This window comes from Grammomys surdaster, unplaced genomic scaffold, assembly GCF_004785775.1.
Source record: "Grammomys surdaster isolate TR1022 unplaced genomic scaffold, NIH_TR_1.0 150, whole genome shotgun sequence".
NCBI classification, from domain to species: Eukaryota; Metazoa; Chordata; class Mammalia; order Rodentia; family Muridae; genus Grammomys; species Grammomys surdaster.
The window spans coordinates 8,009,438-8,035,913 of NW_021604608.1; the positions used below are offsets into that span (position 1 = coordinate 8,009,438).

The 26,476-nt window shown below is 41.7% G+C and overlaps 1 protein-coding gene across 4 annotated transcripts in view; it reads left to right on the forward strand.

Annotated features, from left to right (window-relative positions):
• Positions 1-22,224, forward strand: part of Zcchc4 (zinc finger CCHC-type containing 4) — a 41,557-nt gene extending 19,333 nt beyond the window's left edge. The window contains exons 6-13 of one of the 4 annotated variants that reach the window (XM_028765278.1): positions 2,672-2,744; positions 5,327-5,477; positions 6,599-6,699; positions 13,601-13,722; positions 13,961-14,036; positions 16,365-16,416; positions 16,880-17,024; positions 21,349-22,224. In XM_028765278.1, the coding sequence (XP_028621111.1) occupies positions 2,672-2,744; positions 5,327-5,477; positions 6,599-6,699; positions 13,601-13,722; positions 13,961-14,036; positions 16,365-16,416; positions 16,880-17,024; positions 21,349-21,475 (847 nt within the window). In that variant the 3' untranslated portion in view covers positions 21,476-22,224. Of the gene's footprint in view, positions 1-2,671; positions 2,745-5,326; positions 5,478-6,598; positions 6,700-10,427; positions 10,630-13,600; positions 13,723-13,960; positions 14,038-16,364; positions 16,417-16,879; positions 17,025-21,348 lie in introns of those variants that run through there. The other 3 variants (XM_028765279.1, XR_003711154.1, XM_028765280.1) reach the window with 3 other exon arrangements.
• The last annotated feature ends 4,252 nt before the right edge of the window (positions 22,225-26,476 follow it).

Here is a 26,476-nt window from a genome sequence, read left to right on the forward strand (position 1 = left end):
GCCTGCACCAGTATTGATTAAAAAACAAGAAAGTAGGGCACAGTGGTATATACGTAAAATCCTGTCACTTAGGGACCTGAAGCAGGAAGACCACTGTTTAGGGCTAGCCTGAATTACAAGTGAGTTCCAGGGTAGCCTAAGCTAAAAAATGTCACCCTGTCTTAGAAGATAAAATCAAATAAGCAGCAAACAAGACCCTCGAATTGGGGGGGGACCTTGAAATGTAATTATATCGGAGGATTTGCTTATTTACTGAAGGTCATTGTCATTGCCCCTGCAGTTTGGGAATGTCCGTTAAGCTCAATAAATGGTTTGACTGTTCCTAAGGTACCCAAGCCTTTATTTACTTCTTCAGTGCAAGCCAGTATGATATGAAGCGGACAGAGATTGTGGACTGCCTCTTAAATATCATTAAAGAATGGTGAGCAGCTGTTCTTCCCTCTCCACAGAGCAAGAAGCAGTGGGTTTAGATTATGATGATGACTAAAGACATAATTTCCTACTATTGGTGGCACTGGGATGTCTTTATGACTAAGTATATTAAAATAAAGTACACCTTAATGTGTGCTATGTTGCTGCCATTCTCTCCATGAGGTCTGGGGAAACTGAGGCTCAGGAAGATTGACTGACTTATTTCCTAAATTACACGGTACACAAGGATCCAGAGTTTGAACCTGGACCACAGAGCCTGTGCTCTTACCGTTGTGGACTGAGAAGAGGCTGAGCCATGGCCGCCCACTGTAAGAAACTTGGTCTGGACGGCCATTATATACAGCGATGGAGTTGAGGTACAATGTCACTACCATGGTTTTTCCAAGAGCTCATAGACGTAAGGCTGAGTTCCTGATTTTTATTTTAATGTTTTTGGATCTTTTCCAATAGGATGGCATGGTCCATATGTGAATTATTTATAATAAGGCAGGCAAAGCTCAAGATTTTTTAAAGTTTCAAAAGTTTCTGTGTGAAAAACTTAGGAAACTCAGCAATGAAGCCAGCAAGGTGCAGGTACACAGATGAGGAGACAGATAGTTCAGCTGGGAAAGGGAGGATTCAGTCTTCTACACAGTCCAGTAAATAGAAACTCAAGCCATTGTGTGCTGTGAGTGTTTCATAGCAAATTAGTTTAAAAAAAAAAAAAGGTTATAAAATGTTAATTTCCGAAGCTGGCACTCTCATTCATTTTTGATGGTGTTTTAAAGTAGTAGTTAAAATAGAATAATTCATTCAGTAAATAAATACTCCTCTCTCCTGGCACAAACTCAGCAAACACTCAATGTCCATACTTCTTTCAGTATTATATTGAGAAATATATTTTATTAAACTAATTTGCATTAGACAAGGAAAACTTTCATTAAGTGCTTTTGTGTGGTGTGTGGGCGGGTGAAAGAGTGTGTGGGTGTGTGTGTGTGTCTAATCATAGGAGAAATAAGAGCTATTGAACAGAAATGTTGACTTAGTATTTCCTTAAAATTCTAAGCCTGAGGGGTTGGAGAGATGACTCAGGAGAATACGAACTGCTGTCTCAGAGGACTGAGTGACTGGTTCCCAGAACCCTCATTGGGTACCTCACAGACACAGTAATTCTAGCTCCAGAGGCTAGACACCCTGCAGGCATCTTACACTCATGTACATAAACCCACACGTAGACACAGACATATACATATAATCAAAAATCAAAATAAAATCTTAAGAAACTGTTAATCAGGAGAGACTTATTTAAATTATAAACACTCTGAAAACTTAACTTGTATAATATGTCATGTAGCCTAATCTATGTGTGGTGTTTAGGTCCATAAGAACATGTGTCTTGGGGATGGAGAGGTGGCTCAGTGGTTAAGAGTATTGACAACTCTTCCAGAGGTCCTGAGTTCAATTCCCCGAAACCACATAGTGACTTACAACCATCCATAATAGGATCTGATGTCCTCTTTTGGTGTGTCTGAAGACAGTTACAGTGTACTTATTATTTTTTTTCTTGAGACAGGATTTCTCTGTGTAGCCCTGGCTGTCCTGGAACTCACTCTGTAGACCAGGCTGGCCTCGAAATCAGAAATCCACCTGCCTCTGCCTCCCAAGTGCTGGGATTAAAGGCGTGCACCACCACTGCCCGGCTCAGTGTACTCATATAAGTAAAATAAATACATCTTAAAAAGAAAAAGAAACATTAGATTTTTTTTAAAAAAAAATGTCTTTTGTTTGCTGGTGTTATAGTTCAGAGAGTTGAACATAGGACCTTAGGAATATTAATTAGACAAGTGCTCTTATCACTGAGCCATGTTCTCAGCCTTTACTTTTTATTTGAGACAGGGTCTTAACAATTTGCCCTTGAACTCACTCTTTAGCCCAAGCTGCCTTTGACCTTACAATCCTCCTCCTTCAGCCTCCCAAATGGCTGGGTTTACAGGCTGGTACCACTAGCCCACTTGGAACCTGTACTTTTTATGTATAATTATTCTTTGGCTTTGGTACTGGCCTACTTGGGAAAATATATTCAATATACACTGTTACAGATTCACTTAAGTCATTGTAAAGTATTCTTTATTTTTTAAAAAGCAAAGGATGATGAAATTTATTTAATCAAAATATGATTTTGGAGTTTATAGTTTAGTGTTTGTTTATTTACTGTATATATGTGCCTGGGCACGTCACTTGGTAATGAATTATTTTACAGATATTCACAGTTTTACCTGGAAGAAAGCTTTTGCCGCTATAACATGTTCAACCATCATTTCTTTGATGGAAAGGTAAGACTTGTGACCACCACTTCTTTCTTCTGTTATTGTTGATTAACAAGTTCAGGAGTACCTTTTTTGTTGTTGTTATTGTTTTAAAATCATTTTTTACTGATTCTTTTTCCTTTTTCATCTGTTTTGTTTTGGGATTGAATTTAGGGCCTCGTGTGGGCCAGGCAAACGCTCTATTGCTGAGTCATGTTCATCTCCTTCACTGGTTATTTATTGAGCAACTAGAGGAGTCTTTGTTCCCTTTTGCTGTTTTCCTTCAGCCAGCATTCTACTATATAGTCTGCCTAGCCTGGAGCTCTCTGTGTTCAGTAGATTCGCTTGGCCTCAGACATCAGGAGCTCGTCTTGCCTCTGTCTTCTAAGTGCCCCACATAGCACCCCACAGGGCTCCATGAGGCTGGACCTCTGTTAACCTTGCCTGTCCTTGTTCTCTGCCTGCCTTGCGTTTGTGTTAAGATGCATGGTGTGTCCCTTTAGCTAGTCCATTGACCACGGGGCTTTTGCCCCTGCTGGCCCACTGGCTTCTTTCTTTTGATAACTTTCAGAGCTCTGTTCCAAATCACTTTCTCCAGCCTCCCTGAACTCCTAACACGGTCAGATTCGCCTTTGTTTTCTACCATACTGTAATTAAAGGCATATTTCAGGGCAGGGGCTCTATGTGAAATCTGTACCTTACTCCTTTCCTTATCTTGAAGGTTTTTTTAAACAATAAGTAAGAGCTTAATGTGGTAGTCCATGCCTTTAATCTCAGTACGCAGGAGGCAGAGGCAAGCAGATCTCTGAGTTTGAAACCAGACTGGTCTACAAGTTCCAGGTAGCCAAAGCTGCAAACCAAACCAAACCAACCAACCAACCAACCAACCAAACAACCAACCAACCAACCAAACAAACAAACTCTTTAACAAAGCAGAAGTTGTTTGGGGTCTGGGGAAAAGCAGCTTTCAAAGGTGATACTAAAAATGTCACTGAGGAGATATGGGTCATTCCACCTATATGTCTGTTCCTAGCTGAAGCTATAAGTCATGGAGTCAAATTTGTAATTAGCCAAATAGTCACAGCTGATGAGGAGGTTGGTCAGAGGTGTTTGGAAACTGCCAGGAATGGTGTAGAACCTACCTGGAGGTGTGTGCGTGCTTGTCAATCAGCCGGTGTAAAACTGTGACCCATGCTTAACTTTGTAGTATCCTTTGCCATACTAGCTAATGATGGAATGAAAGCCAAACAAGATGACAACAGAGCTTTCAGGGAATGAACACTAATACCAAGATATTAGTTAGGGTTGAAAATGAGTCTTGTGATGTACCAAACCTATTTTTCCACTCACAGGGAACAGTTTGCCATTGAGATGAAGGGATCTCAGCCAGGAGAGCTACCAATACCAAGGATTAAGATGAACAGAGGTTAGAGCTAGGTGTGTGCCACTGTTTCCCACAGGGCATCATTGGAAATCACTGCATTCGACAGCTGCCTGGGGCCCTGTGGAGGAGAGCTGAGGTCACTGACAGTGTGCCAGGCATATTTCATGGCTAGGATAGCGGAGGGAGGAGGCAGGAGGTGGACTCTGCAGCCGTGCCCAGTTGGAAGTCAAGGCCGACCTGCTCTGTGGACTGTTCTGAAGAACAGAGGGCGGGGTGAGGACTACAAGTGCTGTGTTGCTGGGACTGGTGGCTACTGATGTGGAGTGGCCAGCATAGCCATTTGAAATGGGAACAGGTGGGTGAGGGGTGTAGGGAGGTGTGAGCTTAGGGTTATGATGAAGGAAGTGGGTTTGCATCCTTGATGCTGCATTGGTAGGCTATGTAAAGTCTAAAGTTCTACTTTAAAATCTCGTGTCATTTGAATACCGAAGGTGTTGATTTGCACACTTCTTCCAGGTCAGTAGACGAGTGATACTATGATAGATAGGCCTCCTGTTAACTGCATGCAAAGCAGAAGCTGACAAATATCCTAGCCGCTGTTAGTTTGGCAGCTACTGGAAATACTGGCAGCCTGTTGGGGACGTGTGTTACTGGCACACTTTCCAGGACCAGATGGGTTTTGCCATTTGTAAACTTCCTTTACTTACTTGCTATGCATGTGCAAATACGTTTGCTGCTTACCTAATACTCCGACGTGTGTGCGTGCTTTCCTGCTGACTCACAGCACTTATTAAGCAAAGCTATGGCAGTGGACAAGACATACAGCAAAACCCACAGCCGATTCCTCCCTGTGTCCTCTGGGCTCAGCACCACCTCTGTTTCTGTTTGTTGGACTGAACGTGTAGGTTGTTTTCACGGGTGATGGCTTTCTCCTTTTTGGGTTACTAAATTTAGTTTTTTAATTTAACTGTTTGAAATGTGGAGTTGTCTGATAGTGATGGTATTTGAATTTGCAATTTAAAAACCTGCTTATCAAGGAACCCAAAGATAAAATCTGACGTGAGTGACTAAGAGAGACTTAGGATGTCACTGAGGGACTCTGCAGTGGCAGGGTGACTTGGTGACGTTTCCACTCCTGAGTGAGACCAGGCTTAATGCATTCTCCCAATAGGATAAAGGGCCTGCCTCTGGCTCTAATTTAGAAATGACGTTTTATTTGTTACAGGCTGCCCTTGAAGTGTGCAAGGCATTCTTACAGGAAGAGGAAGGCAAGGGGGTGATTATGGTGACAGACCCTCCCTTTGGCGGCTTGGTTGAACCTCTGGCTGTTACATTCAAGAAGTTAATTGCTATGTGGAAAGAAGGTCAAAGCCAAGGTGCCTTTTTTTTTTTTTGATTACTGCAAAATGAGCTTGTGTTTATGTATCTGCTTTCTGTCAACACTAGCCAAGCCAGCACTCATGGAGTGTGCAGCGATGGGCTCTTTGTAAAGCACGTTTGGTTTGATGATGGCAAACTTCATGATCATGGGACATGTCCTCCTACCCTATTCATGTTTTTAAATGGCTTCTCAGGAACATGGCTGTAAGATTATGAAGCAGCATGAAGCACAACAGTGAACTGCTATCATTTGTTCAAAAAACACTCTGAGTGGCTGCTGTGTGCAGCAGTATTTGGAGGCTAAGAACAGATTAGTGAGCTTTGTGGCCCTTAAGTCTCCTGTCCCTAAAGTCTTTCTGTTGTTTTGATAAAGTCCATGACCGAAAGCACCTTGGGCAAGAAAGGTTTATTTGGCTTACATGGCCTGAATCACAGTCCACTGAAGGAAGCCAAGGCAGGACCTGGGGGCAGGAGCTGATGCAGAGGCCATGGAGGGATGCTGCCGATTGGCTTGCTCCCCATGGCTTCCTCAGCCTGCTCTCTTCTACAGCTCATGGCCACCAGCCCTGGAGTGGCACTACCCACAGTGCGCTGTATTAGTCAAGAAAATACCCACTGGCCAATCTTACAGAGACATTTGTTCAGTTTGAAGTGGCTTGAGACTTCTGTTTGGTACAGTTATCCCATTAGTCAGTACATTCCCTTTTAGACGAAGCTTCTGGCCTGTGAGCTGATAAATTACATGAGTGGCCAGGGGTGGCCAGGCTTCTCCACTAACTGAGCCACGTAAGTAGTGTGCTTCAAGGGACAGAAGTTAGAAGAATTCTGAAACATGGCTCATTGTTAAACATCACTTATTTACCTATGTGATGCTCTCAAGATCACTAATCAGCCCAAGGAAAAACTGCTTTGTTTTAGGCATGTAGTATTTCTGTTGACCTTTTGAAAAGGTCAAGGTGCAATGGCACTGTCAAAAGTATCCCTTTCTGTGTGACAAGTGCACATTTGGAACAACTGAAATTTTTCATGAAGATTTTAGATTTGGTTTTAGAATCACTTTCTCATTTTATTTTCCTTATTTATATTTTATTTTATTTTTTCCTGTGTGATCTATCAGATGACAGCCACAGAGAACTGCCCATTTTCTGGATTTTCCCCTATTTTTTTGAATCACGGATTTGTCAGTTTTTCCCGAGCTTCTGCATGCTGGATTACCAGGTATAGTATCAGCCTGTCTTCTGGCGTGGTTAGGGAATGGATATGCTGCTGGAATGTTCTGATAAGTCTAACCTTTGATTTTAGTAAATTAAAGTGTTTTGAAGTATATCAGCAACTAAATTATATTGTGTATAGAATAGTCCCTGGCTCCTAATGTCTCCAACTTCTAGGGTACTTGCTAAAAATATAGATTGTTGAGTATACACACTCAAACAACAACAAAACACCTAAACAATAACAAAAAACTCCACCTTTGTCAAACAAAATCAGAGAGTACAGCCCCAAGAGAAAATAGTTTCTCAGGTGTCCCAGGTGATTGCAGGATGCAGCAGGGTGTTTAGGTCAACCAGTCTATGCCTTCATCCGCACTGCCCCCAGGACCATCAGTGTGGATGTAGCTTTGTTCTGCCACTGGCTATAGGAAAGTAAATCACCCTTTCTGGTTGGTGGAAAGTCTTGTGTCCTTTCCTGTGTGTCACTCAAGGATGCTAAGAGCTTAAAGGGGCATGTTACCTGCTGTGCGGTGTCTAAAGAGGCGGAGATGCTGGTGTGTGAGTGTGCCGGCCCGATGGAGTGAGCATCCTTCCTGGCACTGCCGTGGATGAGGCACAGGCCAAAGCCCAGGTAGTTCCACTCAACTTATTTCTTTCCTTGGGTTCTAAAGTTAACCAACCCTGTTGTCACCATTGCTCCCAGTGACTGCCAAGGGGTACTGTTCCTTCTTTTCACAAGGGCATTTTTACTTTTGTGATTTCTGAGTAATTGAGTGAAGTTTTTCAGCCTTAAATTGTAAGCATCTTTACGAGCTGTTGCGAGATAGCCCTTGCTCTTGTCTGTCCATTCTCAAGGCGTATGCCATCGTGAAGAATATGTTGACGTGAAGATAGTTAACGGCGTAGGGAAGACCGTACCTGTGTTGCTGCTGTGGAAAGCAAGCATGACAGTTTAATTTTTTTTCTTTGTTTTCAGCCAGTTTAATGACTTTTTCGAATTCTTCTCTGCTTTCTATAAGGACCTACTTTTAAATGTAGCTACATAATCTTTATTTAATAATTTCTATTTACTTCTTTAGCTGGCTGTGCTCTTCTTTCCTTCTTTCTTATGTTTCTTTTGCCTCTAAGGTACCTATAAGGAAAACTGCTGTAAGCATTTCTAATACATAGCATTTTCCGTGGCTTCTACAGTATAGACTTTGAAAACTGGGATTATTTTCTCATTTGTGATGGCTTATCTATGACTGTTGAACCATATTAACAGTGTCCTTTCCAAAAAGTGGGTAGTGTAAGCCATTTTAACCTTGACTTGTAGGTAAAGCATAGCCGATGTCGTGAGTGCTTCCTTCCACAGCTGTTTACCTGCGGGTTCCAGCTTGCGGGGTTTTGTTGTTTGAGGGAGGGCTGCTTCTAGAGTTGGCATTTGCAATGCAGATACAGCTGACTTAGTCTGAAGATGTTAGCTAACTAAACTGGCTCTAGTCTCCAGTGGCACCTGGTTCCTATGGCCAGCTCACAGTAGGTGTCAATAATATTTCATATGAATTGAAAAAAAAATAGCACAAATTCTGAGAGGTCTGGGTTTTAGTCTCAGCTCAGCTGCTTAACCTCTCTGAGGCTCGTCCCTGTTAAATGAATATGATGACGATGATGATGATGAGTATAGCAGTGTAACACATATGTCTCTTGGGGTAATGTATGGAAAGGGGTACCCCAGTCCTTGATACGCAACAGTTGTAGAGTCCAGGCTGTTGTCCACATGATTGATCATCATTCAGGTAGTTCCAAGGCAGGGCAGAACTTTTTCTCCATCATTTTTTTTTTTTTGTACACCTCAGATCTTAATATTGGCTAACGCAGGTTTCCTGGAAGACAGTTGCATCTGCATGTACAGAAGTGACAAGAATTTGAAATGATGTTAGGGCAAAAGAAGACAACTCTTTTACAGGGCAGGCAAATGATGGCAGTGTAGAGTTGGCACTTACATGTCATTTTCTTGGCCTGCCTGTGTCATTAGGAAAGGGCTTTGGGGAATAGTTGACAGCCTAAGCTTACTGGAAATAATTGTACAGTTCACTGTATTATTAAAAAAAAATGTTGTGGTTAGATCATGTGTGTCTGACTGGGAGCAAAGCAAAAGCCAGCCGCTGAGAGGAAGAAGGAGAACAAGATCTGGAGACAGAAGAGCATGCCTGAGGTCTCGGGTTCAATCCCCAGCACCACAGACAAATCAAAATAAACCTGAATGCCCTCCGTTGTTCTGTACAGACCTTTCTGCATAGCTCTAACCCCTTCCTCAACCACCACTAAATCCTCAATAAGACTTCAAGCTACAGTACAGTAGAAAAGCTAAAAATACCACAATCCTGACTCTTGTTGTAGGGGCAGGGAGGATACTGTTCAGATAAGAGGAAGGCTCACATGCTGCAAATCTACATGACACATAAACCACATGGATAGTGTGCTTGATAAGCAGGCAATGAAATAGTGATCAGCTGTGGCTTTTTTTAAGGGCCGATAAGGAGGAGGAGAATTCCCATTTCAAGTTAGGAGTCTGAGTCCTAGCACTGTCTGAAGAGCACTGTGACTGGGGCGATCGGCTGGGCTTTCCAGAGCTCTGTTTGCCTCACCTATAAAATAAATGCTTAGAGGAGCAGAGGAGTGGCGGGGGCTTCCCTTGAAGTGCTGAGAACAATTCTAGTGATGTGCTAGAAGATTTGTTCAGAGAATGCCAGGCTCACCTGGCAAGCTAACGGGACTGATTAGTGATGTCCGCCCCAGGCTGTGGGGCTAGCAGCAAGGACTGGGAGTGGCAGTGTTCATGTGGTTAGCACACTCCAGTGAGATGGTTTCACACCCACCCTCCCGCAATGCTCTCTCAAGACTTCATGTCTTCTGACTTGGAACACACCTTGCATGTTGAAAATAGAGCGGTTTGCTTTGTCAAAGCTAACCTTTTTTATAATTAGCCTGTGTAGGAAACCCCTTTTAGCTTATTGCTAGGGTAAAAAAGATATTTTAATAGGAACTTTGGGCAACTGTTGAATATTAAAAGATGGCAACCAAATTCTTGAAACTCGGTTTATAATAAAGACTCAGTGTTGAGGAGGGGGCATAGTCTACATAGAAATTGTAAATCTGGCTTTGAAGGATGTGAGGCTGACAGTGGTGGTGGGGGCTAGTTGGTAAACCAGACCAAGGCAGTGTTGAGACCTTAGTATGACCACACAGTACATAACCCTCAGAGAGCTGTGCAAATGTTTGTGTGGCCTGGCATAGGGCCTGGAACTTAGTAGGTACAAAGTTCGAGCTCCCTCTAACTATGTTCAGGCTCATGTTGCAGAAGACATTTGTGTAGGGCTCAAATTAAAAGTTGGGAACTGCAGAGATTTTGTGCTTTCCCTCATTTCTATACAGTACTTCATCACATTAATCAGTTCTGTGGGAGAAATTTCTGTTTGAAAATGCCTCTCATCATCATTGTGAGTGAGATGTCAGGGATAATGACGGGAACATGGTGGATCAGCTCGAGCAGTAGCGATAGGCAATTTGCAAAATTGTGTTTGCTTTACAGCACTTCCACGGGAGGTTTATTTGTGTGGGTGAAGCTATGAAATATGGATGTATGTTAGAGGTACATTAATTTACTCTAGCAGCATGCGTTTTACATACCATATGTTTATAGTTAATTAGCACAACAAACCCGCATTTAAAAATAATAATAATCTCAATTAGGTTATGCAAAATGGAGCAATCAGCCACCTTCCTGACACACGCAGTCTCCAGCTCCTTGGGAGACCATAAAGAAGCTGCCCCTCCATCTGCTGCTGTAGCACAGAGTGTCCCACGCAGTAGACATCCTCCCACACTCTAACTCTCCAGCGCTTCAAAGTTTCAGCAGAGTCTTGTGGGAAGAGTGGCTTTTCTTACGACACTCGTAAGTTTATGTGCAAAATATCTTTTGTTGAATTTAATGAGGTACCACATATATTCTACCCTACAAAGGACTGCACTGGGGAAACATTATAAATTGAAATCTCTTCAAAAGAAAACTACTTAAACTACTATTTTAGGTTGATTTTTTTTTTTAAAGAAAATCCATTTTTGTGTCTTGCCTCTAATAGGTAACATATATTCATAGGATTTTGAAAGTTGGAAAGACACGTAGAGGTAACCTGGGCTGACTTCCCAGTGTAATAATCCCCTCTGCTGAATTCATGACAAGCGCTCATCCGGCCTCACTCAGATGCTGTCCGGGCACAGAGTCCTAAAGCCTTACAAGGCAACTCAATTTATTTAATAGCTCTAATCGTTAGAGAATTTTCTCCTATTGAGATAAAATATGCTCCCCATTAACTTCTAACCATTGCTCCTGGTTCTGTTCTCCAGGGCAATAAAGGATAAGTCTAATTTCTATTCCATAGGATACTCCTTCAGTTATGAACTGGCTGTCAGTTCCTCCCAGTCTTTTCTGAACAAACACTCCCAATTTGTTAAACTATAAATCCTATTCATTGCTATTATTTTCAGTAGAAATGAGCAGGTTTTATCAGTGTCTCTTTTAAAATGAACACAGGGCTACAATTGGGACCTTAACTAAGTCTTTCCTTGTTGGGATACTGCGCATGTGTAGAGGCCTCCAGCCAGCCTACAGGATGCCCCTGCTGGCAGCCCGTCAGAAACCCTTGGGACTTTTCACTTGTCCCTTGCCTTCCCTCAGCTCATGTGCTTAGCTTTTTCTCACTGCTGCAGTTTGAGCTTTAGTGAATTCATTTACTTGTAAATCTGGAAATACTGGGTTAAACCAGAGCTGTGGAGTCAGGTAGTCTGCCATCAAAAGCGTGACTCTGAACAGTTTGGATAGAGTGTGGAGGGTGACTGTTGAGTGCTCAGCCCTAATGGAATGTTGTATCGTATTTTTTTATGTATCCTTTGAGAATCTCATTCATGTATACGATGTATTCGGCTCCTAACCTCTCCTGCTCTTTCTCTCTGACTCCCCGGAAGTGGGATATTTATATCAACATTCTCAAGGTTCAGGAAACATCATGGAAGAAAGAGTGAAAAGAATGTAAGAGTCAGGATGGGAAGGTGTGCTGTGAATACCGCTTTCTGGATGTGATGTAACCAAAGCACTCACAGACTCACAGCAGTTATGATTTCCTGTGCAATACCTGTCTGAGTCCTACCATGGGCGGGAGGGTGACGAGTGAGGCTCCACCCCTAGCTAAGGAGCTGTTGACAACTGATGACTATTGGAAGAGGGAATGCAGTTTTTTTTCTAGGGTGCAGTTGCTGGTAGGTTGACCATGCTGAATGACCCCCACACCCATGCACATGCGGGTAACTCTAATTGGACTCAGAGACTCAGAGGGATGAAAATATATGTGTGTATGTATATATGTATACACACACACACATATACATATACATATATATCCATGTTCTTTTAAAGGACATGAAAGTGGGAAGAGGAAGCATTGGAGTGGGGTCAGAGGAAAAGGGAGTTTGGGTAGGATATGATCAAGATACAATGTATACATGTATGTGTAGTCTAAGAATACTTGTTTTGCTTTAAGAGGTGGTTTCTCTATGTAGCCCTGGCTGTCCAGGAACTCACTCTGTAGGCCAGACTGGACTCACACTCACAGAGATCTGCCTTCCTCTGCCTCCTGAGTGCTGGGACTAAGAATACATTTTAAAAATCGTTTTTAAGGAAAGCCTGACTCCCTGTCATGGTTTCCCTTCTTGTTTGTGCTTCACTTATTTAATAGCAGCTTGTAAGCCTGGCCGTGCCAACTTCCTAAGTGTATCTTTGTTTCTCATCAAAAGAGTTCATCTTATGTGGAAGTTAGGATCCACCCATCCTGACCTCATAACTGTCGTGGTATTCTTGAGAAGGATCTAAAGCAGTGGTTCTCAATCATGAGGGTTTAGCAGGGCTTGCTAAAACACACTGCTGAGCCCCACTGCCAAAGTGTCCAGTATAGTAGATGTTGGTTGGATAAGAACTTGCATTTCTATTGGGATCCGTCCCTGTAATGTTGGTGTTGCTGATCACTTTTTGAGTATTATTGATCTAAAGAAAGACAGATTTGGTAGCTAGGTGGATTCCCAATAGCCTGAGAGAGTGTATGGATACTAGCACACAGGACAGGGGATTCAGGAATATAAGACAATGCTTGTTGGCCTCACTTTGAAGAGAAACACTGAACTCATGAGTTGAGATGTTGAGGGAGGTCAGTGTCTGAGTCACTGCAGGATACAGAACCAAGAGTGGACATCTCTTCATCATCTGCCTGCCTCATGTCAGCCAGACTCTGGACTAAGTGTTGACCCTCAGTGTAACTCTCAAGGTCAGGAACCACGACCTCCTTTTACAGTTAAAAAAAATTCCTCAGATCGTCTATGACCATCTAACAGGTAAGTGACAGCCATGTTCTGATCCGAAACCTCTGCTCATCTGAGAGTGCAAGGGCAGACTCAGTAGAGGACTGGGCAGAGGCCACACTCTGACCTGGCCATCTGAATGACCAGCTTTTTTCTAAGAAAGTGGAACATCTCAGTGACGCTAGCATACATCTTCAAACAAAGCCTGTGGTTAGCATCAGAAATAAAGCTTTAGTTACAGAATAGACTTTGTTATGTAGCCTTTTAGATAAAGTTAAGAGTCATTCCCATGACCCGCCAGCACGAGTGTGACATAGCACATCTTTCCTTTGTTGTAATGAAATGCCACTGCCATAGAGGCCTCTTGAGGTTGGCCGAGAGTAAACTTGCTTTTAGGACTTTCTTATTCCCTACTGGAGTACCTCAGCCTGCATCTTGGCATCAGTTTGTTTGTTTATTGGTTAAAGGAGCTTAGAGAATGTTGACTCATATGAGTGAATTTTCTTTTTACTTTCTAGGTAGATTACGATAATCATGCGCTTTACAAACATGGAAAGACAGGTCGAAAACAGTCTCCTGTCCGGATTTTCACCAACATTCCACCCAACAAAATAATCCTTCCATCAGAGGAAGGATACAGGTGAGAGCATTTTGAACTTCCCAAGTCATCTGAAAATGCACTTCTATGTACCTAAAAGTAAAATTCTTTCAATAGTGCATCATGTGGTTCTTATATTACCCTCAGATTTAGTCCATAATTTCATACTGAATTGAATTCTGATTACCTCCAATTTTTGGAGCAAGTGCCTTGTTTGCTTTTGTCAGTTCTGTGAATCTCAAAGAACACATTCGGCTCATTTCCCTGTTTCTCTCTTTAGATTTTGTCCCCTCTGTCAGAGATATGTCTCCCGTGAGAACCAGCACTGTGTGCATTGTAATTCTTGCACATCCAAGGTATAGTTCTCTTATGTCATCCATTTTTATGGAAGGGTTTGTTTTATGTTACTTTGTTAGTTTGATCACTTTTAAAATGTTATGTTAATACTTGAATTCATGTGTATTATTTCCACCTAACCTTAATACAGTAGTATTTTATTCTAATTATAAATCAGCAGGCTTTTAAAAAGAATCTTAATTTATGCATGAAAGGTGTGGGTGTGTGTAGGCACATGTGAGCCATGGCACACAGATGGAGGTCAGAGGACAACTTGCAGGAGGACAGTTCTCTCCTTCGACCGTGTGGGTTCTGTGAATCCAATTTGGGTCATCAGGCTTGGTGATAAATGCCTTTACTACTGAGCTATCTCTCCAGCCCTAAAACAGGCTTTTTAAAGTACTTAATTTCTTTCATCACCGTAAATAGCTATTTCAATCATTTTCATATGGTACTTACGAAGAGTGTTTCAAATAAGGCACTAAGTGCTGAATTTATATGTCTGTTAAGGGTAAAATTATGATGTTTCAAATCAGGCTTTGGACCATTAGATACCATTGCTCTTCTGATGAAGTATTAGTTAGTAACATGTACTGTGCACATTTTATGTGCTAGGCTTGTTCCTAAGAGCTTTGCATGGGTTAACAAACACAATTAGTTCTCAAAATAGCCCCTGAGGTAGGCATGGTTACTCTCTGCTCTTTTACAGCTGCTGCAGAACAAGGGATCTGTCTCCTGTTGATGGGTTTAGCTCTTGTGTTTTTCCTAGGAGCCTTTGATTTTGAAAGTGTTTTAGATTCGAAGCACAGTGAAGCAGAAGGTACTGAGATATACTTCCTATCCCCATCCCAGTGCACAGCCTTCTCTCTGTAGTATCCTGGATTGGAGTTTACCTTGTGTGACAGTTGCTGAGTTTGTGTTTTACTCTGAGGTTCACTTTGGGGCTGTGTGTTCTTTGGGTTGGTTGAGTATGTAATGTCCTGCTTCTGCCACTGTGGGCTTCAGAGTCACTTCACTGTGTTCCTTGAAAACCTGGGTACTGCTTGGTCCTCCTTCCCTAACCTCGGGAAACTCATCTTGTTACTGTCTCTATAGTTTTGTCTTTTCTGGAAAGTCATAATACTGGAGTCACACAGCATGTGTAACTGCTTTTCAGACTGGTTTTTCTCACTTGAAATGGCCGTTTAAAGCTCCTGTCTGGCTTTCTGTGGCTGAATGGCTCATTCCTGGTAATGACTTCCCATTGTCTGGTTATATCCCAGTTTGTAACTGTTCACCCAGTGAAGGACATCGCTTACTTCCAACTTTGAGCAGTTCTGAGTAAGCTTCCTGCTTGCTTTTCAGGAAGACAGGATGACCTTCCAGCTCCATTGTTCATTTTCACTGAGCCTCGTCAGAAAAAAACATACGGAGTTTAGCTTGGTTAAACAGCACAAATTGTTTTCCAAAGAAAAGTTTATGTTCATGTAACTATTAGTTTAGAAATGATCTGTATTATGCCCAGGTTGTATAAAGTTTAAAACTGAGAAAAAAAAAACTTGTTTAGAAATGTGCACATGGGTAGAAAAATAAAAACAGAGAAACAAGACCTCAAATCAGAACGGCTTCTGTCCAGTGGAAGGAGAGATGAAGGCTTTGGTGGAGGCCATGCTGCCAGGTTTCTGGGGGCTCAAGGGGCCCCAGTTCCTGACCAGCAGTTGCTTTAATATTCAAAAAGTGCATACATGAGTTCAGTGTTCTTTTCTAGGTGTGCTTTATTTCACAGTTTAAAAAAATTACTTGCCGGGCAGTGGTGGCACACGCCTTTAATCCCAGCACTTGGGAGGCAGAGGTCTACAGAGTGAGTTCCAGGACAGTCAAGGCTACACAGAGAAACCTCTGTCTCTAAACTCCCCCCCCCCAAAAAAAAAGAAAAAGAAAAAAAGAAAAAAATTACTCAAATAGTAACCTGTAATCTATCTCTCTAAATTACATGAAGCTCTCAAATATGAATTTCATTAAGGACTACGTAGTATAGATAACCTAAAATTATGGAATCATTAATTCTCTTGAAACTTTCATTTGCGTCCTTCTTTGTGAAGATTGGATGGCTTGAAGCAGAGTGGATTTTCAAGATCATTTGGATAAATCTAGTTTCATAGTTAAGGAAATTGAGGCCCATCAAGGCGGCATTTGAGTTAAGTGGAGAAATGCATAAATTAAAATCAAAGTATTTAATTGTGAAGCCCAGGAAAGGAAGAAATAGGGAATGAATAATTTACACATATTTTAATAAGACATTTTAATTTTTAATTGTGGAACTTGGCTTTTACAACAAATTGAACATTTTTAAAATTTGTTTTTTGTAGGATGGCAGGAAATGGAGCCATTGCTTTCTCTGCAAAAAGTGTGTGAAGCCTTGTAAGTGTTTGGCTGGGTGTTAGGGATCCTGGGAAAACATTTTTGAGTTCTTTTCATATAAAAAGGATTTGTATTATTTTCATAAAAGAATGTAGAGATTGACGTTGACTTTATAATGACCAGCGCATATGTCCTTCATAAGGAGAGCTGCTGACTGCCAGGCATTGTGACTTTTGACTTCTTTACTTCCATCAGGCTCTGTGCCTCCCAGCCAGCATGCACTGTGACAAGGGCTGACAAGTGGCTGGGCAAGGGCGGAATTTGTTAAGTTATAACAGAAGACATGGGTTGATGTGGGATTCAAACACTGCTCCTTAATCTCTTTAGCCAAATTCAGATCAGTTAAGCAAATCAGCCACAAGATCTGAAATACACATTATTCATAATAACCTACCTCAGAAGTTAATAAAATGAAAAATCACATTAAATGAACCTCTTGTGAAACCTGGTTTTTCTTTTACAGCCTGGATCCATTGTGACACTTGCAATCGCTGTGCACTCCCAGACCATTCCTGTTCCGGGCCTAAAGACGGCTGCTTTATTTGTGGTGTGTTGGGTCACAAACGCAGCAATTGTCCCAACATCGGCACCTCTCGGAGAGCTAACAAGTTGGTTGAATTCTTTTGCTTTCTGGAAAAAAGATTGCTCATGTCAGGCTTTCTAGGAGCAATTTACAGAAGTACAAAGCTTTCAGAGGACTCAGGAGTGCTAAGTCGTTACTCTCACCATTACATGTTATTTCCGTGGATTGCAGGGCGGGCACTGAGGCAGGTAAAGAGTGTGTGCATCAAGGAGCCCAGCCTTGACGGGTTACACAAGATAGCCAAGAGCCAGGAGGAAGTGGGTACCTTCGCATCCCCTATGCGTCATACGAAATTGTATATTTAGGGTGAAAATTGTATATTTAGGGTGAAAGGTGAGGTTTCACTGAAGTTGGGCTCTGTGGGGCGATCAGATGCAGACACCTGGTGGCAGGAGGAGATAGTGAAGGCATTTCTGCTGGAAGGAACACACCATTTTGTAGCAGCAAAGTGTGAATTCTAAAGCAGAAAAGGGCTGAATTTGTTGCATTATAACTGGAAGCAGTTACGGGTTAATGTGGGATTCAAACACTGCCTCTTGGACTCTTTAGCCAAATTAAAATGAGCTGAGCAAACCAGCCACAAGATTTGAAGTACACATTATTTATGTTAGTACTAGTTAGGTCTGTAAATCCTGTCAACATTTACAGTGACTTTTCACTTAAATATTTAAAATATTCTTTTTCATGATTGTTTTCACATCTCCTACCAACATTTTCATTGATAATGCAGAGTAAAACTCAGAGTAAACTGAGTCCAGTGAATATAGCATGTTTAGGAAAAACTAGCAACTGGGCTAATGCAAGCTAACAGCCCAGCAACCCCCTTTAACTGTGTGGGTGATTTGCCTGCATGGATGTCTGTGCATGACATGAGTGCCTGGTGTCTGAGGAGCTCACAAGAGGGCATCAGATCTCCTGGACCTGGAGTTACAGACAGTCATGAGCTTTCACATGGGTGCTGGGAAGTGAACCTGGGTCCTCTGAAAAAGCAGCTCATCCTCTAAACCACTGAGACATGGCTCTAGCCCACCGTTAAAATTGATGATAGGGATCATGCCTTCTTGTTTCAGTGATTTAAATTAAAAACAAAAATAGAACCTTGGTGTTACAGGCTACCTACAGATTACTACATAGCTAAATTTAACATGATGTGAAAATTGAGATTATGGTAAAAAGATCTCCCTATCATATTATTTGTGATGAAATGAACAGATAATATGAGAGGTATTTGAAGCTTCAGCCACTGTGATTATATTATAATTATTGTCTCTTTTATTTATCTGTTTGTTTAAACCCAGTGGGACATTTTCCATTTAGGTCCAGCCGTTGAGCTATGTTTTCTATTTAGACTGGGTTTTGTTTTTTTTGGGTTTTTGTTTTCATAAATTTACTCTGTAATTATTTCTACTGAGTAGTTCAAGGTAGAAGAATAAATTTTAAAAATTAGTTAAGTGCATTTTATAATTTTCCCCTTAGAAGCCTTTAATAGCAAAACACAGCCCATCTACCTATTGGTCTAGGATGGGTGCATCAATTACAGTGTAATTTTGAATACAATCAGGAGTTAACATGCTCAGCCTTTAATTCTGTGAATTAATGTATATGAAAACTGAATCTTCATACTGGTGTGAGCTTTGATTTTAAGACAGTTTTGCTATATGGCTCAGGCTGGCCTGGAAATTGAGTTCCCCCACATGCTGGGCTCACAGGCCTGTGCTACCATACTGGGGTAACGTTTACTAACGGACTATAGGCTCTCTCAATAGGCTCTCTGTAGGTTTGCTGTTGTAAAAAGCTAGTCCAGCCTGGCGTTGTGGTACATGCCTTAAATCCCAGCACTGGGGAAGCAATGGTAGTCAGAGTCCCTGGCCAGCCAGGGCTACATCTAACACTCAGCTGGAACCATTTTTTTTTTTTTAAAGCTAGTCTTTTGTTCAGTGTTTAGTAATAGTCTGTTTGGGGGTGGGGAGCAGAGACTGTCTTTCAGTATTGGATTTTGTCAACTTTCATTCAAAGAGCAAATCCTTTGTGGTACAGTGTACCGATGGATGATCCTCAGGTAGTGTTGCTTTCTTCAGCCAGAGGACTCTTCTTGACTCAGTTACTCCTCTCCAAAACAAACAAACAAACAAACAAACAACATAGGCAATAAACAAAATAACCCCCAGAAACAAAAACCTCTGCATAATGGAATTGACAAACATATTTTAAGAAATTTCTTTTTATTTTATATGTACGAGTGTTTTCCTGTACATATGTCTGTGACCATGTGCCTGCCTGATGTCTGCAGAGGCCAGAAGATGCCCTGGAACTAGAGTCACAGATGGCTGCAGCTGCCACGTGGGCGCTGGGAATCAAGCCCAGGCCCTCTGCAAGAGCATCAAGTCCTCTTAACTGTTGAGCCACCTCTTCAGCCTGACAAAATGCCCTTCCTTTATAAATGGCAATACTTTAAAGATATATTTGAGCATACCATGGCATGCAATATCTTTCAGTCCTACGCATTTTACAGCTGTCTTTTGTAGTTTGTTTTTCCATGGATAATTTTCCTTCAGATGTGAACTGGAATGGTGCTGGCTCCCTCTTGTGGTGAAAGCCCACTCTGTCCATTACATAAATCCATAGGTTAGAGGACAAATACTAGGTCAGTGTAATTTTAAAGACAAACTAAAATGAGTAATTTTACTCAGCCAGCCCACCACAGTTCACACTTTGCTCTTGAAGGTTTTGTTTATTTACATTACAATGGAATGCTTTTTAAATTCTTCCTTTCTGCTTATTCCCTAGTGATATCTGGTTTATTTTTAATCCTGCTTATGAATAGATGAACCAAAGAGAAATCTAAAACTTGAATAAAGACACAAGGCTTCATTGACTTTTCTATTAGAGATTATACTTTACTCCATTAAATTTGCTAAGTCCTTACTTATCAGGAAATTTTCCTACCTTAAGGAAATGACTGGTTGAAATCGTCTTTCATCCAGTTTATGTAACACACAAAGAAACAATATAACGTGACTTTTATTTTGAGCTAGTGGGTATTCTCAGCCCATAGTACAAAATATGGACGATATAAATCATTAGAGCTCTGCTGAGTGGCCAAGTAAAACTTCAAATAACCGGTGTTCGTAGATGATCCCTACAGGGCTGCCATTTTACTAGTTGAATAGTCATTATCAGGCGAATCTGAACACAGATTCTAGAGTCAGACTGGCCCTGCCACTTTCTCCTTGGGTGATTTTAGGACTTCAGAGCCTTGAGTTTTTTACCTGAAAAAAAAAAAAAATAGGGGGAAGGGAAACATTTACCTAGTGCTAGCATAGTTTCCTAGTTCCTTGAATTTTAAGACCATGCCTACTCTTTTTTGTATTTCAACACCTATGTTAGGGAAACAGAAAATGAGGCCCAAGCTTGACCAGCTGGGGAGTAGTCTGCTGTTCATGGAGGTCTTTTCCCAGGTTTTATCCTGGGAAGACCAAGAGGGGCCTAGCTTATTGTGGCTCATAGAAGTCATGGCTTCTACCTCTTAACAACGGATACTGCTAGGCAGCCAGGGCCATTGCCAGGTATGCCCAGAGGCATGGTGTGTGTGCCAGCACAGTCCTCGATAGGGCAAGCGGCCTGATCCTGCTAGTTTGAAGAAGTGAATAAGCAGTCAGACTCTTGCTATCCAGGCTGCTGCACCTTGGTGCAGAGAGCAGTGGAGCAGGATCTCTTCTGTCTGCTATGGCGGTTTGCAGAGGGGCCATTCTGTTCTAGCCTGTTTGTTTAGAAGCTTGTTTTCAAGAAGCTTGGGATACAAAAGCCAGGTATCCCTTGAGGTGCTAGCTGGCACTTTTACACCTGTGAGGGAAAGGAAGATTAGCTTTGAGGCTTTAGAAAATGGCCCTCTTTAGTGTGGTCAGTTTTCCTTTTCCTGTTGTGCTGTTTCATTTCTCTGCCCCTGCTGACTGCCGCAAGTATTAATCCCTTTCTAAAAAAAAAAAGAAAGAAACCTATAATTCGGGGACTTGGAAATGGAAGTGCTGAGTTGAGCAGTATAAATGTAGCAAAGAGACAAGCCCATTGGTGTGGCTGCTCACCTCTGTGCGTGTCTGTCCTGAATAGCTTGTTCTAAATCTGTAGTAACCATCTTTTAAAGAAATGTCTTCGGAAACGTTTTGCGTGATCAGGCCTCTGTCTGTTTCCTTGTCATCATGGTTAGGACACCGGGGATTTATGCTTACCACACAGTAAATTCTTTCATGTCTTCTATTTTCCTATTTGGATAGCTAGTTAATTAAACTTCAGCATAATTACATAATTCACTGTGCTCATTCCATAAAATAATTTAGCACCTTGCTTTTCAGAGCTGTCAGAAAGCAGAAGCAAAGAAAACGTAGTAAGAAGGGAGGCACTAAAGGACAACCCATGAATCACATCTGCTCCAAGAAGAAGGAAGAGGAGGAAAGGGCCCATCAATATCCTGCCTCCTAAATGTCCAGTGACTTGAGAATAAGCAAGATTTATAGTCCAACCTTTGATGCCATTTCCTCCGAGTGCCACAGTGGACTTAAATCCAGCTGCTTTCAAAGGTGTGTCCCTTCCTAAGCCTGGTAATAGGCAGGTGGCATTTGCTGGCTGAGTCCCTTCAGCTGCCTATGCAGACCGGGGAGCCTTCTGAATGCAGCAGGTTGCCTGGCTGTCTCTCTCTACATGATTTTCCACTCTTTAACTCCGGACCAGCCTTTATTTTGGCCTCTTTTGTCTGAAAAATGGGCATACAGCATATGTTTGCTTAGAATATCAGACAGAAACACAAATGAGGATCTACAGTTTTCCTTATATCTGTGGAGCTTTTGTTCTAATCTAGGTATGAAACTCCTGTTAAATGACCAAGCAGTACATTAACGCACATCCTGTCCACAGCCCGTGAGCCACATGTGCCCAGGATAGTTCTGAATGTGGCCGAACGCCAAATCATAAACACACTGAAACCATTGTGAGACTTCTTGTGTGACTTTGGTCATGACTTGTTCTCACAGACCTTGAGGAGGAACTTTGTAGATGATGTCACGTTGCAATGTCAAAAGTTGGATACGCCCAGCCTCTTTCAACAAAAAGAGAGATACATAATTATTTACAGATTGGATCTGGAGATGGTGGGGGAAATTGTTATTGAAGCACTGTAAAGGTAAAAAGATTGTAATTGTTTATTATTAAATATTTATTTATTTATTTATTTATTTATTTATTTATTGTTTTTTTCAAGACAGGGTTTCTCTGTGTAGCCCTGGCTGTCCTGGAACTCACTCTGTAGACCAGGCTAGCCTTGAACTCTCGAACTCAGAAATCTGCCTGCCTCTGCCTCCCAAGTGCTGGGATTAAAGGTGTGCGCCACTACCGCCTGGCCCAAATCTTTAGTTTTCAGTTGTCATTCTTAATTTTTTTTTTTTTAACATTTTACGGCTGATTGTTGTACGTGTGCCTGTGTGTGCCTGTGTGTACCTGTGTGTACCACAGCACTCATGTGCAAGTCAGAGGATAGCTTGTGAGTCTGTTCTCCACCATGGGGATTGCCCTGAGCTGTCAGACCTGGGGGGTATGTGCCTTTACCTCTCTCCCTCCTCTGCACTTGTCTTCTGATGGTATGGGGTCAATCAGATGTCAGATGAATGTTTAGGACTGTGATTGGCTGACACTTTAGGGTCCTAACCCCTGCTGTGAGTTTATCTCTTTGTGAAAGGAGTTGGTCACATGAGGCAGGATAGTGATTAACCCCCTCATTCCTGTACTGAGGGACACTTTCTGGCCGTGTGGCCTTTGTCAGATCTCCTCTATAAGCCTCTGTGTCTTCAGTATGGCATCTATGCCAGCTTTGGTTTGTGATCTTGGTTCTCTGTGGTGAGCAAGCTGTGTAACCACAGAGGCCAGATGGTCATCTTCTTTTGGCTCAGTTGCCTACCACTGAAGAGAGTGGTTCCATATCGTAGAGCAAACAGTTCATTGCTCTGTTTCTCTGCCAGCTACCTGGCTTTGTCTCTTTAAGACTGAATGGTTGTAAATGGCTTAATTTGCATAATGACTTTTCTTGTTCCTAAACAGCTGTTCTGGAACTCATTGTGAAGCCTCTTGGCTTGGTAGCTGGAGCCCTGTGAGTTCTCTGCTCCCTGTAATCCAGGACAGTTGGATGCATGATGTGAGATCTTTAAGCATGGTACAGATCAAATTGATAGTGGTAAACATTAGGTGACACCAAAAGATAAGTCGACGGTTCATTGGGTGCAAATGCTTGGTAGGCAAGCCTGCTGATCTACGTTCCTTCCCTGGAACCCATGTAAAAAGCCATATGTGTAATCCAGTACTCCTATGGGAGGTAGAGACAGAAGAATTGCCAGTAGCTCATGAGCTAGCTAGCCTAGGGTACCTCTGCAGTAACAAAAAGAGAGCCTGAATCAAGGCAAGGTGGAAAGAGAGCTGACTTCATAAATATTTGTGGCACATGTTCCCTTGCTCACAGGTGCATACACGTGCATGTGTATACCCCTCAAATACATTCTATTTTTATATCTACCCATCCAGCTATAATTTATATATATATAAATATATATAAATTATATATATATAAATATACACATAAATACAAAATGTATGTGTGTATATATTATATAATTTATTTAATATATAATATTTATAATATTAATATTTAATATATAATGTTAATGTGTATATATATATATTTTAAAGGCTTGTTAAACCCTGGGACTTAAGCTTTAAGAAACTCTTCTCTTATCTCCCTCTGTTCTTTGTCTACTTGCTTGGTTTCTGTTTGGTAAAATCCAGGCTTGTGTGTGTGCCTGTGTATATGCATGTGTGCCTGTGTGCATCTGTGTGCATCTGTGTGCTGGGTAAGTGTTCTATTCCTGAGCTTTGCCCCCAGTTCCATCTGTTCTTGTACACAGATGGCTGTGATGATAGAAGGGGCAGGTCTGAGACATGACCTGGACATCACTGAGTTCCCCTCTCTGTTTTAAGCCTGGGTAGGGACATTTCCAGACTTTAGTGTGTCTGCCTAACCATGGTCCAATCTATTGAGTTCTCTGAAACTCAGATATCTGAGGGACCATGACCACTGAATTATTGGGTCTTGATGGCTAGTTATTATTTGTATCTTCAAATTCCTTAATTTTAAGATACTATCATTTATAAAATAGATCATTCAGCTAGGTATCATGGAATATACCTACACTCTGGCTATTCTCGAGGCTGATGAGGGAGGACTGCTGGACCGTGTGTTTATTCCTAGCCCACTCAACACAAGAAATTCACCGTTGATTTTATCCTTGCTTTCCCTAGGGAAAAGGGACAGTACTTCAATAATTGTACATACTAGTCTTTAGATTTTCTGATTTGGAAATATTGAAATGTAGAAAAAATGCATCTTAAAATTAAGGAACCTGAGCCTTAGTAATATTCAAGAGTACTGTACTGTAAAACTCCGAAGCATGGTGATACATGCATGTAATCCCAGCATTTTTGAGATTTTAATCCTATTCGAGAGACTAAGATCAAAAGTTCAAGACCACCTTGGGCAATTTAGCCAGACCCTGCCTCAAGTCAAGAGCAATAAAATATGGGGTAGGGATATGGCTTAGTTAGTGGTGTGCCTAGTATGCATAAGGCCTAGGTTTGATTCCCCCTCACTTCAAAAATGAAAATAAGCTTTAAAGAATTACTCTCAGACTTGGAGTGTTCAGTAGTTAAGAGAACTTGATGTTCTTCTAGTCAGCCTAATTTCAGTTTCCAGTTTTGACTTTGTTGTTGGTTTGTTTGATTGTGTGTGTGTGTGTGTCTGTTTTGTTTTTGTTTTTTTAAAGACGGTTTCTCTGTGTAGCCCTGGCTGTCCTGGAACTCACTCTGTAGAACAGGCTGGCCTCAAACTCAGAGATTTGCCTGCCTCTGCCTACTGAGTACTGGAAATAAAGACATGTGTCACCACCACCCAGCTGAAAGTTATTTTCTTAGACAATTAAAAATAAGTGGTTTAGTGAATCTGTTCCTACATTTAGTGAATTTTAGGCAGATAATTGGTGTTCTCAGAATAAGCTAATGGGAACATTTCATTTGTCTCTGGGACGTAGGATGTGAGAATGGGGTCAGTGTTCTGGCTAGACATTTGAGTAGCTGAACGTGCGTAAGACAGCAGTATAAGATCTTTATGCTTTGAAAAGGGAATTTTAAGTGAATAATATCCTAACTTGTTTTCTATCTCTGTGATAAAGGGCATGAGCAAAGTGGGCTTGTCCCTCCCAGTTCATCACTGATCAAGTTAGGACAGAAACTTAAGCAGGACAGGAACTCAAAATCAGCAACCCAAGTAGAAGCCGGGGAGGAACACTGCTTACTGGCTTGCTCTCTATGGCTAGCTAGTTCACTTTGCTTTCTTAGAATACCCAGGATAGCCTGCCTAGCAGTGGTTCTATCCACAATAAGCTGGACTTTACCAAATCAATCATGAACCAAAAGGATGCTCCACAAAACTATATATGGGCCAATCTTATGGTTTTTTTCTCAACTGAGGTGAACCTCTTCCAAGGTGACCCTAACTTGTGTCCAGTTGACAAAAAAACTGCCAGCACAATATTTACATGTAAATTTCATTCCACTTACATTACAAAATTAGTGGTACAAGAGTCAGGGAAATGGCTTAGTAGGTAATGACACTTGGTAATGACACTTGCTGCCAAATCCAAGCTTGGACAGTTGGAGCCCACGTGGAGGAAGAAGAGAACCAGTTCCTTCCAGTTGTTCTCTGACCTCTAAACACAGGCCTCCACAATTATTCTTACACAAAAAAGTAAGTAAAAATTAAAGAAAAATTCTGCTGCTTATATTAATAAAAGTCATTGAAATACAGTCATTTTTCAGGCCCTCACCAGTCAGATTTTAGATTTTCTTGCATGGATCTCATACTTAGACTCACTCTTCAGTGTGTGCGTTGTTTCCATTCCATACTGCCTTCCCTGCTTGGATTGTCTTAAGGGATTGTTAGGTTTGACTGAGATCCGGCTCCCTTTGGTGAAGTCTTCCTTGAGCTCGGGGTTACTATGCAACCTCCTCTGAGTCCCTCAGCCTTCTGTACCAGGCCGGAGGAGGTACTCTGACTTATCTTAGTATTCTGTTTGCAGATTTTTTTTTCTCTCTCTAGAAGATTTTTTTTTCTTTTTTCTTTTTTTGGTTTTTCGAGACAAGGTTTCTCTGTGTAGTCCTGGCTGTCCTGGAACTCACTCTGTAGACCAGGCTGGCCTCTAACTCAGAAATCCGCCTGCCTCTGCCTCCCAAGTGCTGGGATTAAAGGCGTGCGCCACCACCGCCCGGCTTCTCTAGAAGATTTAAGCTTTCAATGTCACTACCCATTTATCTATTCTCCTGTCTCGTGCCTCGTAGGTACTCAGTAAAATTTTGGGGAACAAACCAAGTTTTTAGAGGCTTTGAGAT